The 23,133-nt window shown below is 40.4% G+C and overlaps 1 protein-coding gene across 1 annotated transcript in view; it reads right to left on the reverse strand.

The window, feature by feature from the left end:
- The window catches only part of LOC117517607 (Down syndrome cell adhesion molecule-like protein 1 homolog), a 243,800-nt gene that overhangs the window by 83,103 nt on the left and 137,564 nt on the right, over positions 1-23,133 (reverse strand). The window contains 3 exon segments of the mRNA XM_034178694.1: positions 1,915-2,211; positions 6,057-6,332; positions 22,300-22,578. Coding sequence (XP_034034585.1) covers positions 1,915-2,211; positions 6,057-6,332; positions 22,300-22,578 — 852 coding nt within the window.

The raw sequence follows: 23,133 nt of genomic DNA on the forward strand, positions 1-23,133 counted from the left end.
CATTAGTGATTGATCTCTGTTCCCCTCCACAGCATGTCTTTTTCCTGGTTCTCTCCCTCAGCCCCAACCAGTCCCAGCAGAAGACTGCCCCTCCCTGAGCCTGGTTCTGCTGGAGGTTTCTTCCTGTTAAAAGGGAGTTTTTCCTTCCCACTGTCGCTAAGTGCTTGCTCACAGGGGGTCGTTTTGACCGTTGGGGTTTTTACGTAATTACTGTATGGCCTTGCCTTACAATATAAAGTGCCTTGGGGCAACTGTTTGTTGTGATTTGGCGCTATATAAATAAAATTGATTGAAATTGATTGATTGATTGATCACTCAGTTTAGATGGACCACCAGCTCTCGGAAGAGTCCATTTATGGATGATGGAGGCCAATGTGCTCACTGGGACCTTCAAAGCAGCAGAAGTGTTTCTGTACCCTTCCCCAGATTTGTGCTTCAAGACAATCCTGTCTTGGAGGACTACAGACTGTTGTGAAAGTGTAGTGACACGGACCCACAACAGGGGGCACAAATGAACGGTCAATAGATGAGCCAAAAAGTAACAATTTAATGTTGTGAAATGTGCACAACGAATATACAGACAATCTCAGAATATGATTACAGTCAAATTACAAAGGTGACGTGTGGGCAGGCTCGAGGATAGAAGACGTCTGTCCTGAGAAGGGCCGGAACCACATGATTTCTGCCACCACCGAACCTGGTGAATACTGGAGCCGCCAAGTCCCGAATTCCCAGGTGATCACCGTCTCCGACTGTCGGATCTGGTACTGCTGGCGAGAACAAAGACAGTCAAGTGTGGGTGTGTGTACACCCAGTAACAACAACGGTGGGAATGCCACCTCCACCTCTCACTCAATATGTGATGAGTACCGCAGTGATTCCTCAGGGGAAAAGAGTGCCGTCCTGCACTCACTCAGCTTCCACATATAGAGGAACCGGTACTCCTGCAAACACTCACAATATACAGATATACTGTAACACAAAACGGCTGAGGATATTACCTTCAATGAAGTACGATATCTCGGCGATGAGGTGGAGATGACGTCTGGGTTTTATGGAGTGAGGTGATGAAGAATGAGTGACAGCTGTCAGGCAGTAACGAGTAACAGCTGTCACTCCCGGCTGTGTCCGTGGCGGCAGCGCCCTCTCGTGCCTGAAGCCCGCACTTCAGGCAGGGCGCCCTCTGGTGGTGGGCCAGCAGTACCTCCTCTTCTGGCGGCCCACACAACACAGACAATTCCTTTGACTCCATACTTGGTTTGTGCTCTGACATGCACTGTCAACTGTGGGACCTTATATGTTGACAGGAGTGTGTCTTTCCAAATTATGTCCAATCACCTGAATGTACTCCAGGCGAACTTCAATTAAGCGGTAGAAACATCTCAAGGATGATCAGTGGAAACAGGAGGCACCTGAGCTCAATTTTGAGCTTCATGACAAAGACTATGAATACTCATGTACATGTGATTCCTTACATTTTTTTTATTTTTAATAAATTTGCATAAAATCTAAAAAAATAAATAAATAAGCTTTTTCATATTGTCATTATGGGGTATTGTGTGTAGAATTTGAGGAAAAAAATACATTTAATCCATTTTGGAATAAGGCTGCAACATAACGAAATGTGGAAAGAGTGAAGTGCTGTGAATACTTTCCAGATGCACTGAGTCTCCATAAAGAGACGGTGTGCTAACTAACTACAGACAGACAGACAGATAACTAGACAGACAGAGAGACAGACTGACAGACAGATAGATCAACATACATCAGACAGATATATATATATATACACACAGACAAATAGACGGACAGACAGACAGACGGGTGACGTGACATGTAAAGTGTTTATGCCTCTCACTATCCTTTATGTGAAATTGGGTGTAGAGTGAATTAGATTGAAAAGCAGACAGGCACCTCTTACGTTTATGCGCGCTTGGTACTCGGCGCTACCGGCCGAGTTGCGTGCGACGCAACGATACACTCCCCCATCTCGAATAAGCGGGCTGCTGACGTTGACGTGTGACACAGTCAGGCCATCTGACAGGGTGTACTGGCTGGTTTTGTAGGTGGAGTCTCGCACCACAGGCTCATCATCCAGTGTCCAGGTGATGGAGGGAGGTGGTGCTCCTTTGGCGGCACACATGAGGGAAAACGGCTCCCCAGGATTCACCACCCGCTCGCTGAAGGAAGACACAATACGAGGAGTACCATCTGAGGGGAGAAGGAGAGCAAGAAGAGGGCAAAATAAGGAGGAAAATCCTGACAAATAATCAGCATGTGGAACAGCACAGATTTAGCTCTGCTCATCAGTGACAGACAACTGTCTGACTAATTTTACTAAAATCTCTTACACTGAAAAAAGGAAACATAACTTGAATAAGTACATCGGTTGCAGATGGTCAGAATGTGTCCAGTGTCCAAATGAGCCTGTGGGTGAACAGTGCAACAATCATAGCAAGTGGATGTGTTGATGGCATTTCTGTAATGTGTGAAACCAGGAAAATACAAATTTCCAATGGTGAAGAAGAAAAGCCATTTACATATTGACATCAACAAAACTATGCGACTGGAGAGATGATGAGAATCAGGGCATGTACAATATTTTCGACGTATGCTAGCGTATGTCTCATACGTCCCATATACGCAGGCCATAAGTTGTAGGTAAGTTATGCGACTGCTGACACACGTTTCTTGTAATTTATTCATAAGCCAAAATATGTCCATTGATGCGGTCCATTGATTGGCTGAAAAATGAAAGCTGCAGTCCTTATGCAAACAGACTGTTACAAATATTAAAACCATAATGTCTTAATCTTACCTGTTCATTTCAGTCCGATTCATCATCACAGCTTGACGAAAACGTATCCACATAAAGCATCCTGATTTGGAAAACAACATCTGAAAATACTTTAGTTCCTTCTCATGGTTGAAGAAATGTAGCGTTTTTAAAGAAGTCCCTCTGTGTTTTGTCTCAGGCTGCACGCCAGTACTTTTTCCCACAACAACAAAATTTACTTATTTTAAAAATTGAAAGAGTCACAGCATACTCTAAGTTGAATGCTTGGAAAGAGGATTTACAACTAAGAATTTCAGATGAAGATTGGAAAGTATCATGTGCTGGTGCTCATAATACATCTATAAATGCACGCCTTAAACTAGTACAGTACAAATGGATAATGCACACTTATGTAACTCCAGTAGATTTAAACTGATATAACAGAAATATACTGGATATTTGTACAAAATGTATGGAAGCTAGAGGCACTCTTTTACACTGTCTTTGGGAATGTCAGAAAATAAAAGTGTTTTGGGAAGAAGTAAGAATTAGAATTGAGAAGATAATTTCAAAACAAACTGTACTTGATCCAAAGTTTTTTCTGATGGGCATATACAACCCCTGGCAAAAATTATGGAATCACCGGCCTCGGAGGATGTTCATTCAGTTGTTTAATTTTGTAGAAAAAAAGCAGATCACAGACATGACACAAAACTAAAGTCATTTCAAATGGCAACTTTCTGGCTTTAAGAAACACTATAAGAAATTAGGAAAAAAAATTGTGGCAGTCAGTAACGGTTACTTTTTAGACCAAGCAGAGGGAAAAAAATATGGAATCACTCAATTCTGAGGAAAAAATTATGGAATCATGAAAAACAAAAGAACGCTCCAACACATCACTAGTATTTTGTTGCACCACCTCTGGCTTTTATAACAGCTTGCAGTCTCTGAGGCATGGGCTTAATGAGTGACAAACAGTACTCTTCATCAATCTGGCTCCAACTTTCTCTGATTGCTGTTGCCAGATCAGCTTTGCAGGTTGGAGCCTTGTCATGGACCATTTTCTTCAACTTCCACCAAAGATTTTCAATTGGATTAAGATCCGGACTATTTGCAGGCCATGACATTGACCCTATGTGTCTTTTTGCAAGGAATGTTTTCACAGTTTCTGCTCTATGGCAAGATGCATTATCATCTTGAAAAATGATTTCATCATCCCCAAACATCCTTTCAATTGATGGGATAAGAAAAGTGTCCAAAATATCAACGTAAACTCGTGCATTTATTGATGATGTAATGACAGCCATCTCCCCAGTGCCTTTACCTGACATGCAGCCCCATATCATCAATGACTGTGGAAATTTACATGTTCTCTTCAGGCAGTCATCTTTATAAATCTCATTGGAACGGCACCAAACAAAAGTTCCAGCATCATCACCTTGCCCAATGCAGATTTGAGATTCATCACTGAATATGACTTTCACCCAGTCATCCACAGTCCACGATTGCTTTTCCTTAGCCCATTGTAACCTTGTTTTTTTCTGTTTAGGTGTTAATGATGGGTTTCGTTTAGCTTTTCTGTATGTAAATCCTATTTCCTTTAGGCGGTTTCTTACAGTTCGGTCACAGACGTTGACTCCAGTTTCCTCCCATTCGTTCCTCATTTGTTTTGTTGTGCATTTTCGATTTTTGAGACATATTGCTTTAAGTTTTCTGTCTTGACGCTTTGATGTCTTCCTTGGTCTACCAGCATGTTTGCCTTTAACAACCTTCCCATGTTGTTTGTATTTGGTCCAGAGTTTTGACACAGCTGACTGTGAACAACCAACATCTTTTGCAACATTGCGTGATGATTTACCCTCTTTTAAGAGTTTGATAATCCTCTCCTTTGTTTCAGTTGACATCTCTCGTGTTGGAGCCATGATTCATGTCAGTCCACTTGGTGCAACAGCTCTCCAAGGTGTGTTCACTCCTTTTTAGATGCAGACTAATGAGCACATCTGATTTGATGCAGGTGTTAGTTTTGGGGATGAAAATTTACAGGGTGATTCCATAATTTTTTCCTCAGAATTGAGTGATTCCATATTTTTTTCCCTCTGCTTGGTCTAAAAAAGTAACCGTTACTGACTGCCACAATTTTTTTTCTTGATTTCTTATAGTGTTTCTTAAAGCCAGAAAGTTGCCATTTGAAATGACTTTAGTTTTGTATCATGTCTGTGATCTGCTTTTTTTCTACAAAATTAAACAACTGAATGAACATCCTCCAAGGCCGGTGATTCCATAATTTTTGCCAGGGGTTGTATCCTGAAATGCAGAATTACAGTAAGAATGACAGAGCATTCATAAACTTGAGCTTCCTATATGTTAAAAAATTTATTGCAATGTCATGTAACAACAATAATAGACCAAGTACTGTTCAATAGATGAAGCAGATCTTATTAAACCTTCCACTGGAAAGGATAACTTACATATTAAAGGGTAAATCACAGACTTTTGAGAATATATGGATACCTTTTATTAACTATGTTAAGGATTTAGATTTAACTGATGACCAAATGAATGACTAAAGAGCGGACAATGCAGTTCCCAAAATGTAAAATTTCTGTCTTTTTTTAATCTTTATGTAATGCACTTGCATTGTTTGAGTTGTGCAGATTACCATTTCTTTAAAAAAGGAGAAGCATTATTTGTTTGTTTGTTTGTTTACTTGTTTGACTGTTGTTAATGCTGTTAAGTGTTTGCAGAACAAACGTTATGGCACTTTTGTTCATATGGCACAACATTTAAAATAAAATTGTGCTATACACTACTTTTTCATTCATTTTGGATTTTGCATATAACAATGCGATTGATCGCGATTAATCATGGAAATCATGCGATTAATCACAATTCAAATTTTTAGTCGTTGCCCAGCTCTATAAAAAATCAGTCATCGACAGTGAAGTCATGTGTTCTTAAATAATTTTCAGGTTTCTAAAGGCCTTCTCACATGTGCAACAAAGCCACGCATTCATTTAGGGTTAATTTAAATAACTATTTGGGATATTAAAAAAGAGCCTACTTGCACAAAAGCAAGAATGATTAAAAATACTTCACATTAAAGGAAGTTTCAAACATAATTTGCATAATATGTCTACTTTAAATCAAACAGATGTTAAACCTTTATGCATATTTTTCATGCTATTGTGGATTATTCTGTATTGCTAATAGTTACAAAATCCATTCCAACATCTTTTGTCTTTGCGTTTACTTTGCTCCCGACACAGCTATAGCCACATACCCTCTAGCAGAATAATGGAGAAGTCCTGAGCAGTGTGGCCCTTTCGGGAGGCGAAGCACTGGTAGGCCCCAGAGTGGAACTTCTGTGCTGCAGTGATCTGGAGCGTGTCATTGTGTTGTCCCTGGATGGAGATGTGCTGGTCGGGGACAATGGGCTCGGTGTTCCTGTACCAGGTGATGGTATATTCCGGAGAGCCCTCTACAGTGCAGGTGAAGAACAACGTGCTGCTGATACCCGTTTTCAGATTCTTAGGAGACAAGGTCACTCGTAGGGGGTCTGAGAAAGATGCATGTAAACAAAGTTGATGAGATGTTCATGTAGATAAAACTCCCCTCTAAAATATACATTTTATTTCCTGCTGTTTTCTGATTACATTTTTCATTGCAGAGTAATGATAAATTTTTCATTCCATCATTTTATCATACAGAAGGTTTTGTTTCCATAGCTTTAAAATAATATAATACTTTTAAATCATCTCGTAAACCCAAGAATGCCAGATATTTCTGGTACTGCTGTATACAGTGCATTCGGAAAGTATTCACAGTGTTTCACTTATTGCACATTTTGTCATGTTACAGCTAGGGTGGTCCATAAAAATGGTCAAAAAATTTTTTTTTCAAAAAACTTCAAGTCTCACCCCCTAAATTTGTTGTACCTAACATAAAAACACATCATGTACAATTTCATAAAACTCTAATAATTTTTACTGGTAGCACACAGCCCTTAAAGATTTTTGTCATATAGCATGGTCATTTCCAGATATTTCCAAATAATTTCTGTCAGTTTAATATTGATATGTCAGGACAGAAATTATGGCAATACATTGGAAAATCAAATCTTTTCATATCCCATAAAATAGTTAACACTAAAACATGAATTGTGAGATGTAGTTCTTCTCGTACATGTATCATGCTCCTACAATACCTACATACTGGGGTAGCGAAGATTTTGTAACAATCAAACACTGCATTTTCATTTTATACTGTTTCATTATTGATAAATTTAAATAAGTCTATGCTTTATATATTTCCACATATATTTTGATCTAGCTCCAAACAATAATATTCTTTATGCATTGCAGTACTTAATATTCAAAAATGTATGATCAGCACAAGAACCAATTATACAGCTGTGTAACATAAGAGAACATCCTTTACATGATAATAATATTTAAGTTGCTTGCATCATGACCAAGACTTGCTGCAGTTTCAGTCAGAATATAGGGGGCACTTCTGTCTGTTGTTTTGGTCCTATCCAATGTTGCTGCAAGTCCTGGTGTTACAACAACTTTAATTTTACTGGCTTTTTGTGGAACTGGCATAACAAATTCTTCATCTGGACTTCTGTGTTCTCTTCACTCTGGGCTGGAGACAGTGTCAGGTAATGAGACATTAGATGGTCCAGGCTCCTCCAGTTTTCTCTTTGTATTTTGCTTCTGCAGCTTTCTTTTTCTGCTCTTTGTTCTTTGGCAGTTGTATTTTATCTACGCCTGTCATGCATCCCCTTCTACCTTTCTCTCGCTGAGCAAGTAGGAACTGTCTGTCATCTTCAAACTTTATCATTGTTAGGACATCCTGATGTGCCATGTCAAACAAGTCCTCCAAAGATTCACAAAACACTGTTTCATCTTTCTTCTGCTTGTCTGTATTGCGATTCTTGGTCTTTTTCAATGTTTTCCATTTTCCAAACACCTTTTCTAACTTTGTGATCAGATGCTGCTTTGCCCTCAGTGGGATTCTAGCTCGCTCCCAAAAAGGAATTGCCATGTCTATAGAGGTCACAGCAGTATCATGGACAGTTTTCTTCAAATCAGTGTGTTTGAAGAAAAATACCTTGAGTATTTGCCCATTTGAGGGCAATTTGTTTCCCTTTATTTCAGTCGGTGGAACCAATAAGGTATACAAATGTTCTACTTCTAGTAGCTGACATGTTTTACTGAAGTTTCCAGTTAATGGTTAAGCATGTTAAGTCAGCAAGTGTCTCTTTTTACATTTATCTCATGTTAGATTCACCATCACCAAAGATCTGAATGAAAAGAAGCTGTGAATTGAAGCAAAATTTTCAGCTTGTAGCCTAAAATAACATTTTTGAAAGTATGTTGTTTGTGAGAAATATTTAAACCCAGGTATAGTTTTAAATTGAATATAAAATTATACTTTAGTTACACTCAGGTGGTTAACTTCTATCCTCTTTATAAGTGATGTGATTAGATACTGGATAATGGATAACCTATTGCAACGGGCACTCGGGCAGCGATAATTGATATATTTACAACCTTCAGCTATGATGTGCTACCTCTAAATATTAATGTATGACAAAAATATTTGGCAGCTTTCTTTTTTCCCAAAGCATCATAAATGAAGGGGTGAGAGTAATGAATTTCCAACTTTTATTTTTTTGAAACCACCCTAGTTACAGCCTTATTTCAAAATGGAGTAAATTAATTTTTCCCCCCCTCAGAATTCTACTCACAACACCCCAATAATGACAACATGAATTTTTTTTGTTTTTTAAATTTTTGTAAATTATTAAACATAAAAAAAAAAAAAATCACATGTACTGAAGTATTCACACCCTTTACTCAATACTTTGTTGATGCACCTTTGGCAGCAATTACAGCCTCAGGTCTTCTTGAATATGAAGTTACAGTGTGGCGCACCTTCTTCAATTCATGGATGATGGCAACCACTGTGCTCACTGGAACCTTCAAAGCAGCATAAATGTTTCTGTACCCTTCGCCAGATTTGTGCCTGGAGACAATCCTGTCTCAGAGGTCTACATGCTTGGTTTGTGCTCTGACATGCACTGTCACTGTGGGACCTTGTACAGTGTCTTGCAAAAGTACTGGAACACTTGGTATTTCGCATGTTTATGCCATTTAAAACACAAACAATACAAAAAAAATAAAAATTTCTAAAATCATCCTCCTTAAACTTAAACTGAAAGCAAATCTCTTTACAGCTTCCATACATCCATTCATCCATTTTTATACATGCTTACTCTAATTAAGATTTGGGGGGGGGGGCTATCCCAGCAGTCATAGGGCACAAGGCGGGGTACAGCCCGGACAGGACGCCCAGTCTGCCAGTCTGTCAGTCTGTCGCAGGGCCACATATAGACAGACAAACACATTCACCCGCAATACAATTGAAATTTTCCAATCCACCTGACCTGCATGTTTGTGATGTGGGAGGAAGCTGAAGCACCTGGAGGGAACCCACACAAACATGGGAAGAACATGCAAACTCCATACAAAAAGGCCACAGGTGGGAATCGATCATATGACCTTCTTGCTGTGAGGCAACACTTCTAACCACTAACCACCATGCTGTCCCTACAACTTGAATTAATTAAAATTTTAAAAGACAAGATAATTTGTTGCATAAGTAATAGAATGCTTTGGTATAACACCTGTAAATAATCAGTTTTATTGCCAGTTTTCTTCAGTCAAGTCAGGGGATGGATACATGAACATTTCCCAGGGGATGGATACATGAACATTCCCAGGGGATGGATACATGAACATTTCCAAGTAACTGAATATGTCTTGCATATTCTCAAGTCAGCTTGCAAACAATTGGTGGTCATTATGACTTGAGACTTGACTTGGGACTTGACTTGAGACTTCTGACTTGCCGATTCATGACTTGACAGCGACTTGCTGGTGACTTCATCCCACCTCTGATGTCTTGGACATTATTCATCAATTATACAGAAATACAAACAGTATGGTACGCTATGGTAAACCTGTATGGAGTAGACAGTATTCAAAAACGGACTGTGCAAGAAGGAGAAGCCACCAAGACAACCCAGAAGAAGTCATAGGCTTCTGTGGCTGTGACTGGAGAAATTGTGCACAGTTCATGTTTTACATTTTGTGTCACCAGTTATACAGCTTCATTATGGAGTGGTATAGAGGAGGATTTTCTTAAAAGAAGACCTGAAAGTTCAGCTATAATTTTCCAGAAGGTACATCTGAGATGCAAGCCTAGATTTGATGTTTTGGTGAAAGAAAATTCCAGCATCCAGCACTATGTGTTATTGGCAAAACACATTCACACCTGTACGCACACCTACGGACAATTTAAAGTGTCCAATCCACCTAACTTGCATGTCATTGGATGTGGCAGAAAGCTGGAGCACCCGGAGGGAACCCTGCAAACACTGACAGAACATGCAAACTCCACACAGAAAGGCCACAGGCGGGAATCAATCACATGACCTTGTTGCTGTGAGGCAACAGTGCTAACCATTAAGACACCATGCTGTCCGCATTTATTTTTTAGATGATAAAATACAGTAATTGTGGAATGCTAGGTTTGTGGGTTTAGGTAGTAGGTTTTAGGCATGGTATCGAGAACCATTTCCCTTTCGGGTATCGTTAAGAAATGATTCGATCCACTGACATCAATACGCTTTGTGCTTAACGATTCTGTTATCGGTCCTTCAGAGTGGCCGTTGTTTTGGCGGGTGTTTGTCAGGAAAATGATCATTTCTCTACACTGATTACAGACCCTGCAGCGGGTCCTTAATCAACTTTTCTGCAGCGCGGCTTTGCTTTGAACCTTGAACCAATCGAAGCGTGGTTCGCAGATTGAAGCAATGCTTCGGTCGACTGCTTCGTTTATTTCTTTTTCGCTTAATTTTCCCCCGCTAAAACCCTAAAGAGCATACGTCTGTGAGTATTATTTACCTTTTCTATGTTAAACCGACCTGTTATGGTCTTCTGAAACAGTTGATAGATGTATTTTATAACTTAAAAACGGGAGCGATGCTAACGCGGTTAGCATGTCTATGGCATTTTCAATGTTAAAAGTTAGCATTTAGCAATTGCAGCCGTCATCACGTTCAGGTGCATTTGTTTTCAAATTGTAATATTCCTTAAATTTATTTTTGCTTATATATTAATAATCTAATGATTATTATATACAATTTTATTGAAAGAGACAAAAAGAACCTGAATAGAAACACAACAGAAAATATATACAATATATACTCACAAACTCGTAGCTTAAAGCAGATAACCCGTAAGTTGGAGAGGAAATGGCGTCTCACTAATTTAGAAGATCTTCACTTAGCCTGGAAAAAGAGTCTGTTGCTCTATAAAAAAGCCCTCCGTAAAGCTAGGACATCTTTCTACTCATCACTAATTGAAGAAAATAAGAACAACCCCAGGTTTCTTTTCAGCACTGTAGCCAGGCTGACAAAGAGTCAGAGCTCTATTGAGCTGAGTATTCCATTAACTTTAACTAGTAATGACTTCATGACTTTCTTTGCTAACAAAATTTTAACTATTAGAGAAAAAATTACTCATAACCAGCCAAAGACGTATCGTTATCTTTGGCTGCTTTCAGTGATGCCAGTATTTGGTTAGACTCTTTCTCTCCGATTGTTCTGTCTGAGTTATTTTCATTAGTTACTTCATCCAAACCATCAACATGTTTATTAGACCCCATTCCTACCAGGCTGCTCAAGGAAGCCCTACCATTATTTAATGCTTCGATCTTTAAATATGATCAATCTATCTTTGTTAGTTGGCTATGTACCACAGGCTTTTAAGGTGGCAGTAATTAAACCATTACTTAAAAAGCCATCACTGACCCAGCTATCTTAGCTAATTATAGGCCAATCTCCAACCTTCCTTTTCTCTCAAAAATTCTTGAAAGGGTAGTTGTAAAACAGCTAACTGATCATCTGCAGAGGAATGGTCTATTTGAAGAGTTTCAGTCAGGTTTTAGAATTCATCATAGTACAGAAACAGCATTAGTGAAGGTTACAATGGTTACAGTGGACTCATCTCTGTGCTTGTTCTGTTAGACCTCAGTGCTGCTTTTGATACTGTTGACCATAAAATTTTATTACAGAGATTAGAGCATGCCATAGGTATTAAAGGCACTGCACTGCGGTGGTTTGAATCATATTTGTCTAATAGATTACAATTTGTTCATGTAAATGGGGAATCTTCTTCACAGACTAAAGTTAATTATGGAGTTCCACAAGGTTCTGTGCTAGGACCAATTTTATTCACTTTATACATGCTTCCCTTAGGCAGTATTATTAGACGGTATTGCTTAAATTTCATTGTTACGCAGATGATACCCAGCTTTATCTATCCATGAAGCCAGAGGACACACACCAATTAGCTAAACTGCAGGATTGTCTTACAGACATAAAGACATGGATGACCTCTAATTTCCTGCTTTTAATATTGTACTTGGCCCCACAAATCTTAGAAACATGGTGTCTAACCAGATCCTTACTCTGGATGGCATTACCCTGACCTCTAGTAATACTGTGAGAAATCTTGGAGTCATTTTGATCAGGATATGTCATTCAAAGCGCATATTAAACAAATATGTAGGACTGCTTTTTTGCATTTACGCAATATCTCTAAAATCAGAAAGGTCTTGTCTCAGAGTGATGCTGAAAAACTAATTCATGCATTTATTTCCTCTAGGCTGGACTATTGTAATTCATTATTATCAGGTTGTCCTAAAAGTTCCCTAAAAAGCCTTCAGTTAATTCAAAATGCTGCAGCTAGAGTACTGACGGGGACTAGAAGGAGAGAGCATATCTCACCCATATTGGCCTCTCTTCATTGGCTTCCTGTTAATTCTAGAATAGAATTTAAAATTCTTCTTCTTACTTATAAGGTTTTGAATAATCAGGTCCCATCTTATCTTAGGGACCTCGTAGTACCATATCACCCCAATATAGCGCTTCGCTCTCAGACTGCAGGCTTACTTGTAGTTCCTAGGGTTTGTAAGAGTAGAATGGGAGGCAGAGCCTTCAGCTTTCAGGCTCCTCTCCTGTGGAACCAGCTTCCCAATTCAGATCAGGGAGACAGACACCCTCTCTACTTTAAGATTAGGCTTAAAACTTTCCTTTTTGCTAAAGCTTATAGTTAGGGCTGGATCAGGTGACCCTGAACCATCCCTTAGTTATGCTGCTATAGACTTAGACTGCTGGGGGGTTCCCATGATGCACTGTTTCTTTCTCTTTTTGCTCTGTATGCACCACTCTGCATTTAATCATTAGTGATCGATCTCTGCTCCCTCCACAGCATGTCTTTTCCTGTTCTCTCCCTCAGCCCCAACCAGTCCCAGCAGAAGACTGCCCCTCCCTGAGCCTGGTTCTGCTGGAGGTTTCTTCCTGTTAAAAGGGAGTTTTTCCTTCCCACTGTAGCCAAGTGCTTGCTCACAGGGGGTCGTTTTGACCGTTGGGGTTTTACATAATTATTGTATGGCCTTGCCTTACAATATAAAGCGCCTTGGGGCAACTGTTTGTTGTGATTTGGCGCTATATAAAAAAATTGATTGATTGATATACACTCAACAAAATATAAACACAACACTTTTGGTTTTGCTCCCATTTTGTATGAGATGAACTCAAAGATCTAAAACTTTTTCCACATACACAATATCACCATTTACCTCAAATATTGTTCACAAACCAGTCTAAATCTGTGATAGTGAGCACTTCTCCTTTGCTGAGATAATCCATCCCACCTCACAGGTGTGCCATATCAAGATGCTGATTAGACACCATGATTAGTGCATAGGTGTGCCTTAGACTGTCCACAATAAAAGGCCACTCTGAAAGGTGCAGTTTTGTTTTATTGGGGGGGGATACCAGTCCTTATCTGGTATGACCACCATTTGCCTCATGCAGTGCAACACATCTCCTTCGCATAGAGTTGATCAGGTTGTCAATTGTGGCCTGTGGAATGTTGGTCCACTCCTCTTCAATGGCTGTGCGAAGTTGCTGGATATTGGCAGGAACTGGTACACGCTGTCGTATACGCCGGTCCAGAGCATCCCAAACATGCTCAATGGGTGACATGTCCGGTGAGTATGCCGGCCATGCAAGAACTGGGACATTTTCAGCTTCCAAGAATTGTGTACAGATCCTTGCAACATGCATTATCCTGCTGCAACATGAGGTGATGTTCTTGGATGTATGGCACAACAATGGGCCTCAGGATCTCGTCACGGGATCTCTGTGCATTCAAAATGCCATCAATAAAATGCAGTTGTGTTCTTCGTCCATAACAGACGCCTGCCCATACCATAACCCCACCGTCACCATGGGCCACTCGATCCACAACACTGACATCAGAAAACCGCTCACCCACACGATGCCACACACGCTGTCTGCCATCTGCTCTGGACAGTGTGAACCGGGATTCATCCGTGAAGAGAACACCTCTCCAACGTGCCAAACGCCAGCGAATGTGAGCATTTGCCCACTCAAGTCGGTTACGACGACGAACTGGAGTCAGGTCGAGACCCCGATGAGGATGACAAGCATGCAGATGAGCTTCCCTGAGACGGTTTCTGACAGTTTGTGCAGAAATTCTTTGGTTATGCAAACCAATTGTTTCAGCAGCCGTCCGAGTGGCTGGTCTCAGACGATCTTTGAGGTGAACATGCTGGATGTGGAGGTCCTGGGCTGGTGTGGTTACACGTGGTCTGCGGTTGTGAGGCTGGTTGGATGTACTGCCAAATTCTCTGAAACGCCTTTGGAGACGGCTTATGGTAGAGAAATGAACATTCATACATGAGCAACAGCTCTGGTTGACATTCCTGCTGTCAGCATGCCAATTGCACGCTCCCTCAAATCTTGCGACATCTGTGGCATTGTGCTGTGTGATAAAACTGCACCTTTCAGAGTGGCCTTTATTGTGGGCAGTCTAAGGCACACCTGTGCACTAATCATGGTGTCTAATCAGCATCTTGATATGGCACACCTGTGAGGTGGGATGGATTATCTCAGCAAAGGAGAAGTGCTCACTATCACAGATTTAGACTGGTTTGTGAACAATATTTGAGGGAAATGGTGATATTGTGTATGTGGAAAAAGTTTTAGATCTTTGAGTTCATCTCATACAAAATGGGAGCAAAACCAAAAGTGTTGCGTTCATATTTTTGTTGAGTGTAATAGTAACTAACATAAATAAATAAATACATACAGAAATAAGTGTTTCCTGTGAACACCTAGTGACTCTCACACCTCCATTTCATCCCTGTCTTATTTACGTTTAATGACAGTTTGTTTCGGTCAAACCATATTTTCAGTTTGTTAATTTCTTCAGTGATTTCCTCCAGAACTATCTGCCAAACTAGAAAACTGCTGCATCCTAGTAAGAGCAGAATACTACTGGAATGAATTTGAATAAGGAAAGTTGTATTTTTTTTTCTCACCTAAATGGATTCAGCACTCACTCCAGTTTATTGTCTGGAATAGTCCCAGATTGCATTTCAGAGCTTCTAGAATTCAAACATTTTCGTGTAGGTGGTGTTGGGGGGTAATTTTGGGTTTCAGCTTTTTTTGTTTTTCACCACTTTCATCCCTGAATATGAGTTGTGATTCACTTTTGTGCGGATTAAAGTTACTAACTGGCACTCCTGTCTTGTTGCGAGAAGGAAACGAGAATCATCTTCCGTTCTGTTCACACAGCTCCAAACGTTGCGCGGCTCTCTGACAAGTCAAGTCACAAGTGACAAGTCACAGTTTTGTTTATTTTTATTTATGTCCAGAGATCAAGGATACAGTGACTAATTTCATATTTATTTACTTTAAGACTCAAGGAAATACATAGACAACCTGTAAAGCCTACGTTTAGTACAAAATTCACGAGGTATCGATAAGGGAATCAATAAGGAATCGGATCGATAAGCAGAATCGATAATGGCATCGATATCGATAAAACGTTATCAATACCCATCCCAAGTAGGTTTAGGTAGTAATTTAGGCAGTAATTTCTTTGTTAAGCGTTAATGAACTAATAAGACTCAGAGGTAAAAAGATACACAGTTAAAATAGGACTTTTTCAGTGTGTGCGTGTGTAAGTGTGAATAGATGATCGTGAGAAATGTGGAAAGCACTTTGAGCATCTGCATCAGATGGAAAACTGCTGGATATACAGTCCATTTCCCATTTGTTTTAACTTTAAAAAGTTAGTGTTGACTGAACTTCAGAAGACCAGTTGAGGCAGTTTTAATAATGATTCAAATAGCACAATATCACGTCTTGTCGTATCACAGTCACAAATGAGACTGGTCAATGGATTCCTGCTGAGCAACACATATTTCTGAAGAAAACCTTGCACTTGACAGCATGAAAAATAAAGTGTTCCGCACCACATAATATAAAAACCAGGACCATCCAAATACACTGAAAAAAATGAAACATGGACCAATTAAAAAATTACTGTAATTTATTATACCTAAATGTATTACATTCTCCCATAATTTAAGGTTTCAACCACATTATAAATATATTTTGGTCCAAGTTTCAATTCTTTCAATTCAGTACTTTTAATGATTCTCATAATGCCCCTGGTGGCCCCCTGCACTTCCCAGAATGCACTGCAGTGCCAGCAAAGTTCAGGCGTCTCACAGTGCATGTAAACAATGACTAACAAGGACGTGGATGGTGTTGATCCAGCAAATTCAAAGGCGATTATGATGATGATACGTTCTCCCAAGTTGTGAGGGTTATCTGGAGGAGGAGTAGCACCTGTGATGGACTTGTCTGGTGTTGTCTTATTGTCCATACTTCACAACGTTTGTTTACACTGTGCCCTGAACTGGAACTCTGCTGAGACTGATCACTCATGTGAGTCATGGACCGCGAGATGGCGCAAGATTCACAACTGCGAAACACCGAATGTGACACATTAATTTTGGTTAATTAATTATACAAAAGATTTGCATGTAAAAAAAACAAACTAATAAATACATTTATAAGACATTTATTAATTGTGCTCCATGATGCTGTTTGACCCTGTGAATGGAAAAATCACATTCAAAAGACCTCCCAAATGAAAGTGATGATCGTTCTGTCCAATATGTGCAGTAAAGATAAGAGCTAAGTGCTAAGCTATGCTACCAGCCTCGGTAAACCACAGTTGACCAGGTGTTCAGACACAATTGTACCTTTTCACAACAAATGTTTGCATTTGACATTAATTCAGATTAATTACTTACAAAGCACATAATTAAACAACAGGTGTAGTGGTGTTTTTTTTGTTATGGCACAGGTGCATTATCAGCACACCACAGTGCTGTTAAGCTTAGCAAAAATAACTTTCATGAGGTAACACATGATTATTTGTAAACGTATCTTTGTTTCGAGTAAAAGTACAGTGGAACACTGGTAGTGCATCTGTCTCTCAATAAATGGTTTGGGTTTACAATTAAAAACAGATGCAAAATGAAGCGATTAAAACACAATATGGGAGAAAATGACCTGGTTTATATTTTGTGCCCTTCTTTTCAGAAATGTGTCATTCAGCACAAATCCATACAGTGAGGAAAATAAGTATTTGAACACCCTGCAATTTTGCAAGTTCTCCGACTTAGAAATCATGGAGGGGTCTGAAATTTTCATCTTAGGTGCACGTCCACTGTGAGAGATATAATCTAAAAAAAAATTTATGATTTTTTTAAATAATTTATTTGTATGTTACTGCTGCAAATAACTATTTGAACACCTGTGAAAATCAATGTTAATATATTTGGTACAGTAGTCTTTGTTTGCAATTACAGAGGTCAAACGTTTCCTGTAGTTTTTCACCAGGTTTGCACACACTGCAGCAGGGATTTTGGTCCACTTCTCCATACAGATCTCCAAATCTTTCAGGTTTGGAGTTTCAGCTCCCTCCAAAGATTTTCTATTGAGTTCAGGTCTGGAGACTGGCCAGGCCACTCCAGGACCTTGAAATGCTTCTTACGGAGCCCCTCCTTAGTTGCCCTGGCTGTGTGTTTGGGGTCACTGTCATGCTGGAAGACCCAGCCATGACCCATCTTCAATGCTCTTACTGAGGGAAGGAGGTTCTGTTGCCAAAATTTCGCAATACATGACCCCATCCACCCACCCTTCAATACAGTGCAGTCGTCCTGTCCCCTTTGCAGAAGAGCACCCCCAGAGTATGATGTTTCCACCCCCATGCTTCACAGTTGGGATGGGTTAGGGTTAGGGTTTAGGGTTAGGATTAGGGTTTTCTTGGGGTTGTTCTCATCCTCTAAACATGGTAAGTGGAGTTGATTCCAAAAAGCTCTATTCTGGTCTCATCTGACCACATGTCCTTCTCCCATGCCTCCCCTGGATCATCCAGATGGTCACTGGTGAACTTCAAACAGGCCTGGACATGTGCTGGCTTGAGCAGGGGGACCTTGCTGCCCTGCAGGATTTTAAACCATGACAGCATCATGTGTTACTAATGTAATATTTGTGACTGTGGTCCCAGCTCTCTTCAGGTCATTGACCAGGTCCTCCTGTGTAGTTCTGAGCTTTCTCAGAATCATCCTCCATTCATGGACAGCCACCTGTTATTCACTCTCCCTTTTCAGCACAGGACTTCTTGGACTATTTCGAGAAGAAAATTGAGGATACTAGGTTGAGCCTATCTCAGCAGGCTTTGGTCCAACCACTGCATACTGCTATGGAGGTGGATGCGCCCACTGAGGTGTTACCCAGATTTACAGATTTTGATGGTATCTCGCTTGGCGCACTGACGGAGCTCATGACGTCTACTAAAAGCACAACTTGTTTACTTGATCCTATACCAACAAAACTGTTTAAGGACCTGTGGCCCACTCTTGGACCGACTGTGCTGGAAATTATAAATCGCTCATTAACTTCTGGATCTGTTCCTAAATGTTTCAAGTCTGCAGTGATTAAACCATTACTTAAGAAATCCAGTCTCGACCCTGGAGTATTGAAAAATTATACACCGATATCAAATCTATCATTTTGTTCTAAAATCCTGGAAAAAGTGGTTTCGCGACAGCTCGTGGACTACCTCACTGAGAATAATCTTTTTGAGCCACTGCAGTCTGCTTTTAGAAAATATCACTCCACAGAGACAGCACTTACTAAAGTAGTGAATGACCTTTTGCGAGCAATGGACTCAGATACAACTACAGTCTTGGTGATGCTGGATCTTAGTGCTGCGTTTGATACTGTGGATCATCATATTTTACTCAATAGGCTGGAGAATCACTTTGGGATTACTGGAACTGCTCTTGCATGGTTGACGTCATACCTGTCCAGTTGTTCTTACTGTGTATTGTGTAATGGCACCTCCTCTGATCGTAGGGACATGAAGTTTGGGGTTATGCAGGGATCCGTTTTAGGCCCTCTGCTTTCCCTTTATGTAGCACCCCTTGGGAATATACTGTGGCGCTTTGGGATTCCCTTTCATTGCTATGCTGATGACACTCAATTATACATGCCAATAACTGCTGGTAACCTTATTCACATAAAATCTTTGGAAGATCACCTTGCATCAGTAAGAAGTTGGATGTCTAGTAACTTCCTACTTTTAAATTCTGATAAGACTGAAGTTATGGTTCTTGGTCCAGCGAGGTATCGGCATCAATTTGATCAGCTAGCACTTAGCTTTGGTTCATGTGTTATACATCATACGGATAAAGTGAGGAACCTTGGAGTAATTTTTGATCCTACGTTGTCCTTTGAGCTCCACATTAGAGACATTACGAGGACTGCTTTCTTCCATTTGCGAAATATAGCAAAGATTCGTCCCATCCTGTCTATGGGTGATGCTGAGACTTTGATTCATGCATTTGTCTCTTCTAGATTGGACTATTGTAATGCTCTATTTTCTGGCTTACCGCAGTCCAGGATTAGGGGTCTTCAACTGGTTCAAAACGCTGCTGCCAGACTTTTGACACAAAGCAGAAAGTTTGACCACATAACGCCTGTTTTCGGATCGGATGTGATCGGATTTTAAAGTACTGTTATAAGTTTATAAAAGTGTTCATGGACTTGCACCTCCCTATCTGGCTGACCTGGTAAGCCCCTATGTACCAGCTCGGGCCCTGCGTTCTCAGGGTGCAGGACTTCTGTGTGTTACCAGGGTGAATAAAAAGTCTGCCGGTCACAGAGCTTTCTCCTACTGTGCCCCAGCTCTCTGGAACAATCTCCCGGCACACATACAGCAGTCGGATACTGTGGAGACTTTTAAGTCACGATTAAAGACTCATTTGTTTTCCCTGTTATATCATTAGTATTATGAAGTGTTTTTATTTTTGTATTCTTTTATGGTTGTCTTTCTTTTATGGTCGTCTTTTTATTGTGTTTTAAATTTTTACGTTTTTTTTATGTTGTGTGAAGCGCCTTGAGACTATTTCATTGTGAATTGGCGCTATATAAATTAATAAATTTGAAATTTGAAATTTTGAAATTTGAATCCTTACCCCACAAAGTGAGATCTTGCATGGAATCCCAGACCGAAGGAGATTGACAGTCATCTTGTGTTTCTTCCACTTTCTGATAAATAATCATAACAGTTGTCTTCTACCAAGCTGCTTGCCTGTTGTCCTGTAGTCCATCCCAGCCTTGTGCAGGTCTACAGTTTTGTCCCTGGTGTCCTTAGACAGCTCTTTGGTCTTGGCTATGGTGGACAGGTTGGAGTGTGATTGACTGAGTGTGTGAACAGGCGTCTTTTATACAGGTAACAAGTTCAAACAGGTGCAATTAATACAGGTAAAGAGTGCAGAATAAGAGGGCTTCTTAAAGAAAAATTAACAGGTCTGTGTGAGCCAGAATTCTTGCTGGTTGGCAGGTGTTGAAATACTTATTTGCAGCAGTAACATACAAATAAATTATTAAAAAATCATACATTGTGATTTCTGCATTGTTTTTTTTTTTTAGATTATGTCTCTCACAGTGGATATGCACCTAAGATGAAAATTTCAGACCCCACCATGATTTCTAAGTAGGATAACTTACAAAATCACAGGGTGTTCAAATACTTATTGTCCTCACTGTAAATCAATTATTTGTGACTATGACAGCAAAAGCTGTGATGGTTGTGCTCATTGAATCTTTATTAAAGTTACCTCAACTTCTCTTTAAACCATAAGTGGGCCCCTTGTGTTGATCTCCTTCTTTCTCCTTCCTTCCCTGTGATGGTGAACGGTGCTGGCAGTAGCATTAAGGATTCAGTTTCACCTAAATGAACTTAAGTTCATTTAGGTGAAAATTGCCATGCAGTCTGGACACTAATTTTTTTTTTATGATGGGTGCAGTGGACCACAAAACTCACAGTTTGGAACAGATCACACTTTTTCGTCATGGATCAGACAATTTATCACATCAGCAAAGATAACTTGTTCTGTCCCCTATAAGGATCAACACGGGTCCATTACACCACTAGTTTTTAAATTAATTCAAAAAGTTTTTTTTTTTTACAGTGAAACAATGCCAAATCTTTGTGACATCATAAGGCAGATACCTATTTTTTTTTAAAAAGAGAAACACTAGGAAAACAATGTTACAGAAAAACATGCGGTAAAAACTGGGGCAGAGTCAGATCACCAACAAAATAGTTTTGGTTCTTGTTGTTGCCAAAATCCCTTCTGAGACATTTTGTACACAGCCAAACAAACATAACCTCTACTCCTCCTCTAGTGCATTTTTGAAGTGATCCTGTCTATCATGTGCGACACCGCCAGTGGTTTTACGCACATATGTGCAGAGAGTGAGGGCGAGCCCATCAATCAGTGGGCGATGGCTCAATCGGTATGACGCACTCATTAAATAAACAGCTGGAGATATCTCTTCTCATCTCTGTCCACTTCTGCATGGATGTATGTGTTTGTGCAAATGTCAGCGAGCAATAAGGCAGCTGGTGGTGAGCGCTGGGGGGCGTCGTTGTGTCCCTCCCTCCCTCCCCCTGTCGGAGTCACACAATGTGCTGCCATGATGTGCCCACTGGCAAAGCCTACCTCCTCTATTCTCTCCTTCTGTCTCTCATTCTCCTCTGCTTTGTTTCTATGTGTATTTCACACACTGCATTTTTCTTCACCTCGATTATTCTCTGTCCTTATTACGGTGCACGTGAAGTCTCTGCAGCACAGTTTGGACGTCCGATTGTCTCTGTCTTGGCCCCTTGTGTTGATCTCCTTCTTTCTCCTTCCTTCCCTGTGATGGTGAATGGTGCTGGCAGCAGCGTTAAGGATTCAGTCTCACTGAATTACCGGCCTGTCTCTGTTTTTGAGACCTGATATGTCAGGGCGTCATACAGCTCGCACACGTTTGTTACATACACACTGTCGGCCAGATGAACAGTGTGTGGGTTTTCTGCCTCAAACTAAAAGGAAAAGGAGTCTGTGAATCCAGTCCAGACTGTCGGTCTGACACCTTAAACTAGCAGTGTGGGATTCTGTGGGTTTGTTTGTGAATGTGTGAGTGTGTAGTTGTGCTCACGCACCTATAATGTGAAGCTGTCCAGACACTTCCTTTGAGCCAAAGCTGTTGGTGACCTCACATGCGTAGCTGCCGCTATCCTCCTGCCTCAGGTCGCTAATGGTCAGCCCTGTCAGGCGTCGTGTCCAGCGTGCATCTGAGGGCAGCGGCCGGCCATCTTTTAGCCAGCGCACGGTGGGGCTGGGGTAACCTCCTGCTATGCAGGGGAGCTCGACGCTCTGTCCCGCATACACCTCCCCTGCTTGGAAACTGTCCAGGATGGTAGGCGAGGACTCATTGGGGTCTGGAAAGCAGAGACAGGATGACATTTTAGATTTTATTTTTTTTGGGAACTGATATACAGAGAAACAAGAGCAATCAGAGATCCGCCAGTCTGGATCCAGATCACCTCTAAAATTCAGTGGTGTCTTCCATACCCTAATATCTATCTGTGGTGTAAATTTAGTGAGAATCCGTGAAGTACTTTTGACGTAATCCTTCAAAGCGTACATAGGGTGAAATCTTGATCCAGAATCCAGATTCTGATCCGCATCACCTCCAAAATTTAATGGAGTCTTCCAGGGCCTAATATGTATCTGTGTTGAAAATTTTGTCAAAATCCGTGCAGTAGTTTTGGCGTAATCCTGCTAACAGTAATCCTTAAAAGCCTATATAAAGTGAAACTTGATCCAGAATCTGGATCTGGATCACCTCCAAAATTTAATGGTTTCTTCCATGGCGTAATATCCATCTGTGGTGAAAATTTAATCAAAATCCATGCCGTAGTTTTGACATAATTCTCCCAACAGACAGACAGACAAATAAATAAATGCCAATGATTTTATTACGTCCTTGGTGG

The sequence above is a fragment of the Thalassophryne amazonica genome, chromosome 9 (genome assembly GCF_902500255.1).
Source record: "Thalassophryne amazonica chromosome 9, fThaAma1.1, whole genome shotgun sequence".
Taxonomy (NCBI): Eukaryota; Metazoa; Chordata; class Actinopteri; order Batrachoidiformes; family Batrachoididae; genus Thalassophryne; species Thalassophryne amazonica.